At 38.5% G+C, this 16,114-nt stretch overlaps 1 protein-coding gene across 1 annotated transcript in view; it reads right to left on the reverse strand.

Moving 5' to 3' along the window:
• Positions 1-9,049: 9,049 nt before the first annotated feature.
• Positions 9,050-16,114, reverse strand: part of ror2 (receptor tyrosine kinase-like orphan receptor 2) — a 150,011-nt gene continuing 142,946 nt past the window's right edge. The window contains exons 8-9 of the mRNA XM_030149929.1: positions 14,406-14,611; positions 9,050-11,731 (exon numbers count right to left, since the gene is read on the reverse strand). Coding sequence (XP_030005789.1) covers positions 10,277-11,731; positions 14,406-14,611 — 1,661 coding nt within the window. The 3' untranslated portion in view covers positions 9,050-10,276. The remainder of the gene's footprint in view (positions 11,732-14,405; positions 14,612-16,114) is intronic.

Consider the following 16,114-nt stretch of genomic DNA (forward strand, 5'->3'; position numbering starts at 1 on the left):
CACATTATCCGACAGTACAGTGATGTCTCCTATCATCTATTCGCGGATGACATCCAGATATACTGCTCCTTTAACTCCTCTGAGCCCCACAAACTGAGTTCCTTAATCAACTGCTTGTCAGAGCTGAAGCAGTGGCTAAATGAGAACAGCCTCCAGCTGAACTCCAGTCAAACACAGACCCTCATCATTGCCCCGGATAGTGCAATCCCAGGGATCAAACATCACCTTGGAGACCTGAGTTCCTCAGTAAGGACCAAACTGAGGAATCTGGGTGTCATCTTTGACCAGGACATGTCTTTAGAATTCTACTCCAAACACCTAGTCAAAAACTGTTTCTTCCACCTACGCAACATCTCCAAACTCAGATCTATGGTGTCCACAAATGAGCTCGAGATGATCGTTCACGCTTTCGTATCTTCTCGCTTAGACTACTGCAACAGCCTGTTTACATGTTTAAACAAGAAGGAGCTGGCCCGTCTACAGTTTGTCCAGAACTCTGCTGCCAGGCTCCTGACCCGCACAAACAGGAGAACCCACATCACTCCCATCCTTAAATCTCTCCACTGGCTCCTGTTCTATATCGTCTTCATTTCAAATTCTTGTGCTAACTTTCCGGGCCCTACATGGCCAGGCCCCTGCATACATTGCTTCCCTGATCCAGCCCTACAGCTCGACTCGTAGCTTGAGGTCTTCAGGACAGCACCTGCTGATGGTTCCACGGACCTGTTTTAGTACACGCGGTGACAGGTCTTTTAAAGCTGTGGACCACGTCTATGGAATGACCTGCCTCTACACCTACGGTCCATGGACTCTGTACAGAGCTTTAAGAAACACCTCAAAACCCTCCTGTTCAAAAAGGCTTTTTAGTCTCCCACCTGACCCAGGGCCACCACAGACTGATTACACTCTATGTATTCATCATAACGTACTCCATGTGTCACCCCCCCCCAGTCTCTCTATATCTCTATCGCTCTCTCTTTTCTCCTCCTTTACTCTCTCTCTCTCTCTTTAAACCCCAACTGGTCCAGGCAGACGTCCATCCTTCAGGAGTCTGGGTCTGCTCCAGGTTTCTGCTGTTAAAGGGAACTTTTTCCTTCCACTGTCACCAATCACAAGTGTTTGCTCCTGAAGGATTCTGTTGGGTCTCTGTAAACTTAATTTGATTCTGATTTGAATTGATAAAGCACTTTGTGACTCTGTCTGTGAAAAGTGCTCTATAAATAAAATTTACTTACTTACTTACTTACTTCAGTCGGATTTTATGGCTGGTTCATGTCATCACAGGCACATAGTGTCATGTGTTCTAGATTCATTTGTAGACATTTCCTCACATATCAACTTTATTAGTAGGGTTAGTGACTGTGATTAGTAGAGTCAGTGTTATATCAGAGGAGCTGAAAAAGAGCAGATTTTGCCTTAATTCAAGCAGAGATTTGTTGGCAGATCTCAGACTCAGTGGTGTTGAAATATTCATAAAGTGATTTTCCTCACTCCTCACATCTTAATCGAAAGTATAATTTGGTCTCATGTCGTTCAGCATCCAAGACTTTTTATTATTCTGTCGACATAGACGGTTTCTTGACAGTCTGTTACACAAATCAGGGCAGCTACAAGAAGCAGGAAATCATGGGTCATCATTTGTGGTTTGTTTGTGGTTTAAACATATTCTGGTGCAAGAAAAAAAAGAGTGGAATATGGCCTTGAAGGAGGTCGGTCTGCACTCTGTGACTGACCTTCAACTTGGTTAATAATAGTTATTTCCTCTTTAAGTACTATGATTTTTTCACTTGATAATACACAGTTTTCCATGAAAATATCAGCGTTGCTTTTACTTGTTTTCACTTTGCCTTCCCCTCGTCTTCACAAACCTGTGCATTAACTCGAACATTTTACAAGATGACGATCCATGGAAACGCATCATTTTTTAAATCGTCAAGAGGAAATAAAACCAATATACCCCCAAATATGAATTCTTTGACAATCTGCACCAAAATTTGAATGTTTTGGTTGTTGTAAAGACATGAGTAACATTTGTTTATTTGCTGAAGTCAAAACTCTGACATATGTTTTCCTTTAAGATTTCATTAGAAAGTGTAAAACTACAAATTATTTTTATTAACTTTCTTTATTGGAAGTAATTTCACAGGCATGACATGACAATGCAATGTGATAAAAAGGACTTGCACTCTTTCATTTTTCTTTTATCCCTCCCACAATCCCACCCTACCCAAAAGAAGACGATCCTGAATGTAAATCCAATATTGACGAGTAATCAGTACAGAATAGATACAGCAATAGTCTAATTAACAACAACAACAAAAAAAAGTGTAGTAAAATAAAACAAAACAAAACAAACAAAAAAACAATTTCAAGAAAAATTATGAGACTCATTTACTCTAAGTCACAGGCGTCAAACATGCGTCCTGGGGGCCAAATCCAGCCCACCAAAGGGTCCAGTCCAGCCCTGGGATGAATTTGTGAAATGCAAAAATGACACTGAAGATATGAACAATCCTTTTAGTTCAGGTTCCACATTCAGACCAACTCAGTCTCCAGTGGGCAGGATTCAGTCAAATACGATCAGAATAACAGAAATAATGACAACTGCAAATGTTTCTCTTTGTAAATGTAAATAATTTCATGTATTTACACTAAAACAAAGTATAATTTTGCAAAAAAATGCGAATGACGTGAAATGTCTCAAGAGAAGCAAATGCAATTTTAACAATAGTCTGCCTGTTACTCAATGTTTTGTGTGTTTGTAGATCCACTGTGATCTGTCAGTTCTCATGTACATGTGGAAATGATAAACTGAGGCAGAATAGTGTTAAAATTACACTGATTTTTTCAGTTTATTCATGTTATTCACATCTTTTGAAAGGATAGTTTGTAGATGTAAACCTTTTCATAATGCAAATTTACTTTTTTTTGCACTAAAACATAGAGAAAAGCATGGTTGACATTATTTATATATTATTCTGTTATTTTTTTACTGGTCCGGCCCACTGCAGATTAAATTTTGCTGAATCTGGCCCCTGAACTAACATGAGTTTGACAGCCCTGCTCTAACTGGTGCAAAATGTACTATTTTCTTCCCACCTTTTTCCACATTCTGTCATAATTGTTTATGGAAACTAACCAAGTGTGTATCATGAATGTGTTTTATATAATTTTGACTCTGTATGGCTACTACTTTGACAGGTCTCCCACGCAAAATAATATCTAATCTCAGTGGGACTTCCTGGTTTAATAAAAGTTAAAAATAAATAAATAAATAAAAATAAAAAATATACTATAGCACATTGACCAGCCTGCTTTTAGTCAGTTTTATGGGACTTTGAAGCATTTATAATGTTCGTTTTGCTCCCAGGGCTCCGCCCCTGGACCCCCCCACCCCCCTCTTTCTATTTTTTCTGGATCTGCCACTGGATCCTCCTTTAATTATGTACCGTACACTTCTGCATATGCTCTCGTTAAGCCACTCTGTATAATTTTCTTGTGTTTAAAATTGAAGAATAACAATCACTCATTTAATGACAGTCAAACTCTTTCATATTCCATCTGTTTCTGCTTGTTTTCTCATGCTCTTTACACTCTCATAAACACAGGTACCAGTTTGGACTTAAAAGGGTACAAATGCTTGTCTCTGGGGGTGTACTTTTTCAGAGACATTTCTGTACCCTTTCGAAATGGTCCATTTTTGTACCTTAAGTATTTTACATAGAAAGAAAACTCATATAGTTGATAATGCCATGATGTTTAAAGTTTGAACTGGTGGACTAATTGAGGAAAAAAAAAAAACGGCATAAGCAAGCTACGACATCAAGACATGGAGGTGTGAATGAAAACTGGACAAAACACAGATTATGGCAATAATCAGAGGTTCTAATAAGAGAAATAAACGATTAGGCTATTATCATTGAGTTAATTGGGCTATTAACCCTTTCATGCATGAATTATGAGACCCTTAATCCAGATTTTTTCCCTAAGTGTTTATATTCCTCTTTAGGCATGAAAAAAACATGCCTAAAGAAAATTTTTTATGAACCTATTTTTCATGGAGTTGCAAAAATGTCCACTCAGCTGGACACCACACGTTTAATTTTTGAAGCAAAGAAATATGTATTTACTGATATATTGTGTGAAAACAATGAAATAAAAACCTTCTTAATGCCTATTATAAGTAATTCATTTATCAGACAGGGGTGGTTGCTTGTTTACATGCTTTACTAGTTTGTCTGATAAATGAATGACCAACAATAATTATATGTGGAAGACAGTATGAACCTTCACCAGACATTTTTAATGCAACTAATCTTAAGTTTTGTCACATTTTAACATGCTAATACCAGTCATTACTCACTTCATGGAGATAATATGCAAAAAAAAATACAACAAAAAATGACAACTTAAAAAAAAAAAGTTAATTGCAGACTTATAACAATAACAAGCACTTGATTTACACTTAAACATGTTACCCTAGATCAGGTTTATCAAGAACAGCAAAGTTACAGTAATGGTAAGAATGTCAGCGTATGGGATGATGCATAAGCGTCCACTGTGTTGGCTGATACGGAACCAAAACAACAAAATCCATGAATAAATGAGAACAACTGTAGAATAGATGTCCACTGTAGTGACCAGTGTGCATGAAAGGGTTAAAACACAAATTATTATTAAATATAATATAGAGTAATTACAGTAGGATATATAATAAATAATGTGCTCAGCCTAATGTTTGAACTCTAGTTCGTCCTACTGTTCAGTTCTCCTAGCCTATAGCCTATTCTCATGGTCTACACACAGGTTTTAATGCTGCAGGGTACCTTATATAGTACACATTTGGACTTTACAGAACTTTGGAGCCTTTTTCATAGTCTAAAGGTGCAGTTCTGGCCTCCTAAAGACCAATATTGTACTTTTGACAGATCTTTCTTAAAAAACTGTACTTATAGGTGCATAAATGTTCTGATCTGGTACCTGTGTTTTTGAGAGTGTACTTGTGCAGTTCCATAAAGGTCAGTGAAGCTCAGAGTGGATGACTAAGTCTGTAACGTGTCGCCTCTGTCCTCTGTTTTTACACACTTACAAACGTCTGAATGGGCTGGTTGGGTTGGCAGCAGGTTGCCCACATTTAATGGCTTGTTTTTCACATGTGGCTGAAGTCCTGCATTCTTTCGCTTATAGCCGTGGACCTGCTGGGATCCTCCTGTCATACTTTAGTGTCTAGTTTCCTCTGGAGTGTTTTGAAGTAAACAGCCTGAAACCACAGAGTACTTAAACTTTATGTTAAAGATCACAGTATGACTTCAGACGGTGATTAGGATGATGACGAACCCGTAAAGACCCAAACATCCACCAGCGACAGTAACCATCTACTGATCTAAACTGGTTAACCCTATAATGCCAAACGTGTCATACTGGATACAGGAGTTTTGAAAACCTCTACATGATCAGTGTGATATTTTTTTTCTTGGAAAAAACTGGTGTATACAATTAGACACATGTAATAGACAGATAATCTATGGAAGTAAATCTGTCTCATCAGATTTTGAATTATAAAAGCCACTGAATTTCTAGCACTGATGTTTTTTTGAACTAAAATTAAGTATCTGAATTTTTTGTCTCTGAATTCAACTATGTTCATAAATTTAGAATAAAAAAAATTCAGACACAAAAAATTCAGATCACACATCCGGGACACCAAAGATAAGCAATCGATTCTATCTCAAGTTGAACCGACAGCCAGCCAATCGAGTTAAGTTAGGCTGGTCATGTGACACCGATGCAGGAAGACAATCTGCACGGATATGTGATCTGCATGTTTTGCATCTGAATTTGTTGCTTTTGAATGTTTTGTTTTTGAATTTGTTGCTTTAGAATTTTTTGCATCTGAATTTGTTGCTTTTGAATGTTTTGTTTTTGAATTTGTTGCTTTAGAATTTTTTGCATCTGAATTTGTTGCTTTTGAATGTTTTGTTTTTGAATTTGTTGCTTTAGAATTTTTTGCATCTGAATTTGTTGCTTTTGAATTTTTTGCCTTTGAATTTTTTGCATCTGAATTTTTTACTTTTGAGTGTTTTGCATCTGAATTTTTTGTATCAGAATTTTTTTTTTCTAAATTTATGACCATAGTGAATTCAGAGACAAAAAATTTGGATACTTAATTTCAGTGCAAAAAAATTCAATGCTAGGAATTCAATAGCTTTTATAATTCAAAATCTGATGAGACAGATTTCCTTCTATAATAATCCAGCAGGGGGAGGAGCTCATTCACCAGAGGCCTTTCCAGTGACACTGCAGACTGTCATTAATGAGGAAGGAGGAAGAACTTTGATCATTTTGAAAAGGAATTACCAATTTATAAGACATGTTTGTGTTATATTAGATTTTTGTTTGTTCAAAAATAATAATATTTGAGCGTTGAGACCCGCTGTATCAAATATGATACAAAATTGAAACTCATACATGGAAACTGATATTTGAAAAAACTTTTTTTTGGTTGTTCAGAAGGACCAATAAAGGCTCCAGTTTCAACAAACTGAAATTTTCTGTCACTGATTTAATGATTCAGGCTTTACAGGGTTAATACCTGTTGATCCATTAATCCTATCAATCCATGTAAATATTTGTTGTAAAATACAGTTCTTCATCTTTTCATGGTCATCAGATATGACCCATTTGGACGTTCAGAAGCTCTGTAGTTACCATGGAAACACCGTCATCTTCTACAGCATTGATTCACCAGTCAAACCCATGGAGTTGGATCAGTGACAGTGGATGGACACACTGGGTTTATGTTCAGTTAAATGAGAGATTTTGTTGGAAAAGTCACTTTTTCTATGTAATACTTATGATATGTAATAGTATTTATTTCTCCAGTGCCATATTGTAGATGCATACAGATATGTGGTGACAGAAAGGGGTTTGGGGGGGGTTCAGTGGGTTTTGTTTGGTTTTCTTTTTTTATGTGTGAATACCTGTGTGTATTATTATTGTTGTATATTCTGAAAATTCAATAAACATGTCTAAACACACAAAAGTAAATTTTTCTTCAGTTTTCTGTTTCTGATATAATAAGCTTTGAATTTACTCTGAGCTTTTTACAACATCTACATGATCAGTAAATTAAATATAGGAAAATACATTTTCACATTTTCACTGGAAAAACAGAAATAGTCTTATAATAAAAGGCATAAATCACTTATGAAAGGTTAAATATAGAGAAAATTCAATTGGGAACTGATACAAAAGCAGCGCTGGGTCTTTATGGGTTAAACACAAGAATCCATTTGGTTCTTTTTTCAGACTCTTATTTTAGCGGTACTAGTAATGTGTTGAATGTTATATTGAGACATACTGGTAACATTTCTTTAAAGCAGTGGTTTTCAACCTTTTTTTACTCCTGGCCCCATTTTAACATCCCAAATTTCTGGCGACCCCAGACATTCAAAACACAGACTTTTTTTTTTTTTTTGCTAAAATTAATTTGTTTTTGATCATGTAATAGTTTGCTATACTATGTTGCAAATAAATGTTAATTTTAGTTGACATTTAGTCTATATAATGTATATTATTGTGGACAGAGGCAGTAAATCCAGGTGTAGATTACTGCACAAAGGGAGAATTTTATTTTCCTTGGTCAGGATCTGTCCAGTCAGTCCAGCTGTGATTTACAAGGAGGACAATTAATACTGAACAAACAAGAACTGAAACTATGAATTATGAAAGAGCTGCAGCATCTGAAACTGACCACAATGAACATGTGACACAAACAGAACCACAGTGCTGCAGTTTCACAACCACAGTTCGTCATGTCTGTTATGGACTGGGATTGGCTCTGTCAACTCAACATATATTTTGTATTAGTAAGTTTTTTTTTATTTTATTTTTAGCAATTACTAGAAATTTCAGGCGACCCCACATGGGGTCCCTACCCCAAGGTTGAAAAACACTGCTTTAAAGGAAAATGTGCAGTGGGAGGATCTACAGTTCCTCATTTTACATTTTCACTATTGACATATTACGACTTAAGAAAACTGTGGCAGCCTATAGTCAGACTTCACTCTGCTTCCTGATACTGTCCAAGAAAAATATCAGTATCTTTAGCAGCTAAATGTTTGACTGTGTTCACCAGCTGGTCTGTCACTGCTGCTGGGTTTGTTAGAGTTTTTCACCAAAGGCAGCTGGTGTTGGCTGATCAGAGCAGATGGACTGAACCAACACAATAAGGCTGGCTCATTTGATATGTTTTGGCATCTTTGACTTTATTCAGAGTGATCTAATTCTTTGCAAATGCACAAATAATAGTGCATTTTGAGATATTCTTATACATTTAATATACAAGTGTAACAGGGTCAATTATTTCGCAGCAGTGTGGGTATGTAGAGGATATTGTGTATTGTTTGTTATAATTACACAAAATCTGTTCATTATATTTTCATTTCTTTTGGTTCATACCTGACGTTATGGGCCTCCCAGTCAGTGTGTGGAACTTTTAATCTGAGTCTGTTCCCCAACCAGTCATTCACAGTGTGACACTGCCGCTAGAACTAGAGTTTTGGTGCCTTTACCTCTTCCCTTTTCTTCCTGATCTCCATAGCAGAGGTAAGCAGCCGTGCAGCCAGGGGATATTTTTGGTTTAGCTTCTGTTAATTTAATCTTTAAATGAACTGGCTAATTTAAACTCTATGAGGTGCTTATGATGTCCTCAAACACATTTCTGTATCATTTGGTTTGTGTTGTACAGAAGTCGCTGACCGGAGGTTTTTGTATCTTTGTGACTTTTGTCAGGTATGCTGTATTTTGCTTTAATACTTTAATGTATTAGCCCTTTTGTTCCGGATCTCTATGGGAGAGGAGCCACAAAACAATAAACAGAGACTGCCTCCACAGTTATACGTGCGGGTCTCGTCCTTAAAAAAACACAACGCAGAGTCCGACACCACCGGTTACACAAGTACAAACCTACCAGACAGATGCTGTATGTGGTATGAGTTTGCATTAACCTGTTTGACATCTGATATCACGCAACACCTTTATATTTTGTTTATTTTATCAAATTACTTTATTGAATACTCCATACATGGATGGACACAATATAAGGTCATCATATTACATCTGCTTAAACAAAGCTGGTGTCAAGGAACAGTGCATTAACACCAGGCTTAACAAACTTCACCAAAAAGGAAAAATATAAACAAATAAAATGTTCAAACCAAAGTACATTAGTTTACAAATTGCAAATCTGTACAGCTTGACTAGCAAAGTTTGATGTTACATATCTCAGCTTAGTGTGAAATAAATCATATGTAGGGCTGTGCCATATGGCAATATATATGGTGGGATGAGGGAAACATGTATTTGATATGATTCATAATTTGCTTTATACTACACACCATCATGTAGTTTCACACGTCACATTCTGTCTAATATTTGAACATGATGTTATAACTGCTCTGCAAGGCAAGACATGTACCATAATGTTGATATGAAAATGAACAACACTGGGATGTGAGGTTTTGGTCGTTTAGCGAAGCCCTAGTCATATGGAATACATCACATGTCCTCTGCTTTGAAACAAAGCATTTTACATTTATTCTTTGTCCTTGGATTTAAGTTTAAAAAACATCTCATTGACTATCATAATAATTAAACACCTTACAAATAAGCTGTTTCTTTCAAAAATCCTAAATAAATCTAGTCATCATACATTCTATTGTTCTATGACTGTGGCTACATTGTCTCTCATAAACCACAGAATAATAACCTTTAAACATCGTTCTGGCCCGAGGGGTGCACAAATAACATATGAACAAAACAACTGTTTACTCACTGGTACCAATATCTGCATCATAGTTAAGCCTTCTGTCAAACACATGTAGCATTGCATAGGTTTTGAAGATGATAGTGATCGTCTGCTCGTCAAAAATGTCCCCTTCAGAGAGGACCGACATGTCCTGTTAAATCCTGCGACAACGTGTTTCATGTTGCACAGCAACATTAAAAGCATCAGTTAATCAGAGGAACATTCTATAAAAAACAGTCTATAGTGTAATGCAGGATTCATTTTGCTTAACATTTGACACAGGAGTTCAAGAGGTACAAACATAAGACACTTCTAGCACATGTCAGGTACTATCAAGAAAATGCATAAAAAAAACATTCAGTCACTGTTTTGCAAAACTGCTCCCTTCACTTTCTGCTGCTCATTGAAGTTTTTGGCAAGCACAGCTCACAGAATATTCAGCTCCAGCGTCCTTCACACCTTAGAACCTTATGTATCAGACATGTGGATCACAAGCTCTTCAGTCTGTGGCTCGTTGTCACCGAGCAATTCTGTTTCTGGCACTGACAAGTCCTCGTTTTGGTCCAGCTCCCCCTGGGACACCCCATCAGCCAAGTCCTCGTTATTGGTCTTGGAGTCCTCGTTTAGCAGAGCGGCTCGCTCTGTGACAGAGGTGTTGGAAGGCGCTGTGGTGACGTAACCTGTCGAAGTGGATCCACTGCCGCTGTGGTGAGAACCAGCCTTGGTCACCATCTGAGGAGGGTGGTGCATCTGCTGGTGGGGCATGGGCATGGGGATTTGCATGGGGTAGAAGTTCTGCAGGTAAGGGTATGCCGGCATGGGGTGGTACCCGTTGACGGGGATGTAGAGCTGTGGGGGCACCATGGGCCGGTGCATTTGGCCCTTCATTGGCATGAACTGGGGCTGATGGAAGGGGGAGGTCTTTTTTGGACTGGTGTAGCGGGACGCGTTAGCTGTGCTCATGCTGATGTTGCTAACGGGGCTGGTGCTCAGAGAACTGGTCTGGGTGGTGTTGCTGGTGCCAGAGGTTTGAGCTGAGCTGTTGTAGTTGGACAGGTTCTCCCAGGAGCGCAGACGGGTGTGGATGTCTTTGAAGCGAGGCCTTCTGGCAGGGAACTCACTCCAGCACTCCAGCATTAGGGTGTAGATCCAAGCGGGGCAGTCATCCGGGCAGGTCAGCAGCTGGTGGTTGCGGATCATCTCCACTACATCCTGGTTGGAGTAGCCACAATAAGGCTGCAGACCATAACTGAAGGTCTCCCACAGCAGTACTCCATAAGACCAGATGTCGGAGTCGGTGGAGAACTTGCCGTACATGACTGTTTCCGGACACATCCAGCGAATTGGGAAAGGGCTCGTCCCCATGAGGTTGTAGTAATCAGCTGAATAGACATCTCTGAACAAGCCCAGATCCTGGATCTTGACGCTGAGTTTGTCATAGACCAGAATGTTCCGGGCAGCCAGGTCCTTATGAACCACCTGCTGGCTGGACAGGTACTCCATGCCAGCAGCAACCTGAGTGATGACATGAAGGAAGTCTGCCTGCTCCAGTGTGGATTTGACCGTCTTGTCATCATCTGAGCTACCGACGTCAGAGTTGGGCGAACGCATCACTAGATACTCATGGAGGTCCCCCATGCTGGAGTAGTTGAAGACCATACTCATTGGCTTCTCTTTGGTGACCACACCCAACAGGCAAACAATGTTTTGGTGCTGGAGGTGGAAGCGCAGCATGGCTTCGTGACGGAATTCCTCACAGAGAGTGGAGTCGACCTTGTCCTTTAAAGTCTTGATGGCCACCACCTGGGTCTGCTCACCTGGTGCAGTGCCATACAGGTGGCCCTTGTAAACCTTGCCGAAACGATCCTCACCGAGTTCCTCCATAAATCGCACCGCTGACATGTTGATCTCCCGCAACTTGCCCTGCAGCCACAAAGCAATAAACACGAGTGTAAGTGTGTGGTCATCAGCAGCACAAGAGCTTCAGCTTCAGAATGGAAATGCTGTAAGATTATTAAGGAGCTTTAACCCAAAACAGGCTTTAAGGGTTAGAACACGACAATGAAAGAGGAAGGTCAGTGTGAACATTAGGCCGATGAGAGGTGAATAAACACAAAACAATCTTAGATAACACCAGGAATTTGCGATACGAAGTCAATGATACAAAAATATGTTTTTAACTTCCGTACATCAGTGCTCAGTGTTTAAACCTTTATCAGGCAACTGACTACTTTTGGTAACTTCTGCATTCATTACAAGACAGTGACAGCATTAGTTACAGTGAGTCAACAATCTCAGGTCCAATGTGGTCTCCAGGGTCTGTCAGGTCTAATGTGGTCTCCAGGGTCTGTCAGGTCTAATGTGGTCTCCAGGGTCTATCAGGTCTAATGTGGTCTCCAGGGTCTGTCAGGTCTAATGTGGTCTCCAGGGTCTGTCAGGTCTAATGTGGTCTCCAGGGTCTGTCAGGTCCACCTCTGCATGAACAGTGAGTGGACCTGCTTTATTTGGTACCATGAAATAATGGAACTAATGTGAGGAATGATGTTCAAAGGGGTCATGTGGATGTGGACAGGGGTCTGGACCAGCACGCATGTTGGTCTAATGGTCTAAAAGTGATGTTCTAATGTTTCAAAACATATGTTCCTTTCACCTTTTATGTTTTTTTCTTGTATTTCTTGTTTTTCACTTACTGGTAAGGAACCAAATATGGTAACTTCACTGACCTTCATTTTCTACAGAACAATACAAATTTTTGAAAATTTTCACAAAAGTCATAAAGTCTTGTTCCGTCCTCCAATAACACACTAAGGTTGAATATTTTAATTTCAGAGTATTTCTATGAGTGCCCTATAAAGGGTTAATCCTCCTCCTGATCCAATTTTGTCTTTTAGAATCTATGTTTATTATGGAATTAAAATGGAATTACAGATCTGTTACTAAAGTTAACATACTGTAACATGAACATAATTTACAGGTGGCGCGACCATCAACAAATCAGCAAACGTGTTTTTTCTGTTTTTTTGTAAAGAGAACTGCCTCACTGACAATATCTGCTGGTTGTGATGATAGATTTTTTTTAAAGGTGCAGGAGACTTTCGTGACCAATTTTTCCTCAGATCTGTCCGTCCTCAGTCATATCCTCAGTATCATTCGTCTGCTCGTCTGTCTGTCATTCCTCAGCTGAATCTCTTGCATCACAGTGAACAGTTTCTTAGTTCCATCCACCAGAAACAGTCCATGTGTTTACAAACAGAGCCAGGAGGAAACTCGGGCATCTGAGGAATTTTGTTGTGACGAGCATTGTGGGAAACGAAGGCTCGTGCAGCCGCCTGACAGCAGCAGCTGGAACAGACACGATCGGAAACGGCAGGAGCTCCCTTCCCTCTGTGCACATTCTTTCAGCCGTTTCCGCATTTCAGCCGTTTCCGCATCGTGTTTGTTTCATCCATATAATATCATATGGTCGTGCTGCCGTTGCTGCTGTCAGGTGGCTACGCGAACCTCCGTTTCCCACAATGCACATCGCAACAAAATTCCTCAGATGCCCGAGTTCCCTCCTGGCTCTGTTTGTAAAAACACATGGTTTGTTTGTGGTGGATGGAACTAAAACTGTTCACCGTAATGCAAGAGATTCAGGTGAGTAATGACAGACAGACAGACAGATTGATGATACTGAGGATATGACTGAGGATGGACGGATCTGAGGAAAAACTGGTCATGAAAGTCTCCCACACCTTTATATGTAGAGTATAGCACATGGTTAAAGTTAGGGACAGAGCTCCCAGGGATTAGTTTAATAAAGATAAAGTCCACAAATATGTAATTAAAAGTGACTCATGATTTATTTATTAATATTTAAACTAAACCACATCTTTTTCGAATTCTAAACAAAGTGCTTTTATTGTTAAGTCCACGATTTTCCAGGATCTGGCCCAAGAACCTCCTGTACATTAAGGAAATTCCAAAAAAATGTTTAAATTTTTACCAAAACTTATTGTAGGCAGCATTACAGTTGTGATGAAAAGTAACTGCAGCCATGAGTAGGAAGTGGCTAAAAAACGATGCACCGAAAATGGAGGACTGGACAGAAGTTATAGATGACATGTACAGGACGGAGAAGTGGACTTTCTGTCAGACTGGATGCAGACAAATTCACCAAGTATTGGAAAAACTGGGTTGATTTTTTAACACTATTAAGAACCGATTTTACAGGATAAGAGTAACGTGCATATAGATCCATGTAAACCCTGGGTTGGTGCTACACACTTGAAACGTTCAATGTTCATCTTAAACAGAAGAAAAGAATGGAAGGTGAAATATACTTGTTTTTTTCCTTTAACTATATTTTGGGTTGCTTTATATGTTTTTACTATTTCTGTCAATGCTCCCCTGTTTGAGTCTGTTTTTGTGCTTTTGTTTTTTTCTTTGCATACATAGAAGTCATGTGCACGATGTAAAATGCTAAGATAATGCTGACGGAAAATAAATAAATAAATAAAAAGATAATTACAAAAAAAAAAAAAAAAGAAAAATAATTGTAGTGTTCTTCGTAGAGATTGAATACAATTAAATCTGTCTGTCTGTGTGGACGTCCTACCTGGTGTTTTTGCTGACTGAGGAGAGACAGCTCCATGTCGTGATTGGGTGAACTGTTGACCTGGCAACGAGGGGGCGTGTCCGTCGACGCCTTTTGCTTATTGCGACACATGCAAACCAGAAAAAACAGGCAAGCGATGACCAAAGGGATTGCGACCGCTGGAATGAGAATGAACAGGATCTCCTTTCTGGGGTTCTCTGGAGGCTCTGCAGAAAAAAAAAGTGGAAAAAAGAAAGCAGGCTTGAATTCAGCCTAGTACATATCCCCCCAGATTCAGTGCTCTTCTATATCCATGACTGTTCTTTGACACTGATTGCCCTCCTCGAAAGAAAAGATACCTTAGGTGCATAACTGATTGTAACTTCACCATGGATAATCCATCCTAAAAACCACATCCACCCACTTTAGCCAGAGAACAGGACTGGAACTGGTTGCAGCTCATGTGGTTTCAGTGGAACAAATGTGTTTTTTCCGCTGAGGAGCACATCAAAAGACTCAAAGTAAAACAACTGACAGCCCTCGAAGACTTTAAGAAGTTCGAAAAAAAGTGAGACAAACTGTATTCCCTGTGAACTGAGGTCAGTCCCACAGGAAATGTGAAGGAAAAGTCAGTAATGAACTCGACACATGAAACACAATCACCTTCAAGAGCTCAAAGTGGAGAAAACATTAAAAAAAACAACAATTCATCTGTAGTATAGAGTTAGCGTTTGTATATTTCAGTAACGCTAGTAGCACTTTAGTAGCATTTATTACATTTAATGTGTGTTTATTTTTGTTTTTTATATGGGTATTATTCTCATGAAATAAACAGTGTATTTTTTTTTTTTTTTATAAGGGTATTTGCTGTAAATTTGGTATAGTTTATTTTAAGTATATTACCGCTAAGAAATGGACAGTTTATTTTTTTGTGCATTGTTGTTATGGAGCGGATAGTTTTTTGTTTTTTTTTTCATATTTGTATTATTGTTATGAAATGGACAGAGTTTATTTTTGTTTTTGATATGTGCACTATTACTGCTACGAAAAGGACAGAGTTCACTTTAATGTGAAATGCTGCTGCAAAATGGACAATCTATCCTTGATATGTACAGTAATTTTGTGTTAAGTGTAGGAATTTAGGGTAGGTAGAAGGACAGGGTGGGGGGTGGGATTAGAAATTAAATTTCATCTTGCTCCTTTTCAAACGTTGGACTTTCTTTTATATAATCCTTTTGTTGTTTGGTTTTAATGCAAATTCGAAATAAATAAACAAACTAAACTAAGCTAAACTAAGCTAAACTAAATTAAACTAAACTAAACTAAACTATTGTTAGCATGATTTAGTCCATTAGCCATCCTGCTAATTAAACCAGCTAACTCTCTAATCAGTAGGTTTATACTGTATATTATATAAGTTGGCAGTAGTTTCACCAAACATAACAGTATGTGTGTTAACATTTAGCATGTGACTGAAATTAATTGGTGGCATTTTGGATAAAATGTTCTGGTTAGCAGCAGTGCGGTTGGTTCGGGATTTCACTGGTATTAGCTTAATTTACAGTTCCCAGTAACCCCCCACCCCCTTATCACACCATGCACATGTGCAACCATAAGGTTTATATGTAAATCATATTTAAATCTTTACTTTATTTATATAAATATTTATATAAATACCAATTTTTTTAAAAAAAAATTTCTCTTACATTTCATTTTTCACTCATTTTTGC

This window comes from Sphaeramia orbicularis, chromosome 12, assembly GCF_902148855.1.
Source record: "Sphaeramia orbicularis chromosome 12, fSphaOr1.1, whole genome shotgun sequence".
Taxonomy (NCBI): domain Eukaryota; kingdom Metazoa; phylum Chordata; class Actinopteri; order Kurtiformes; family Apogonidae; genus Sphaeramia; species Sphaeramia orbicularis.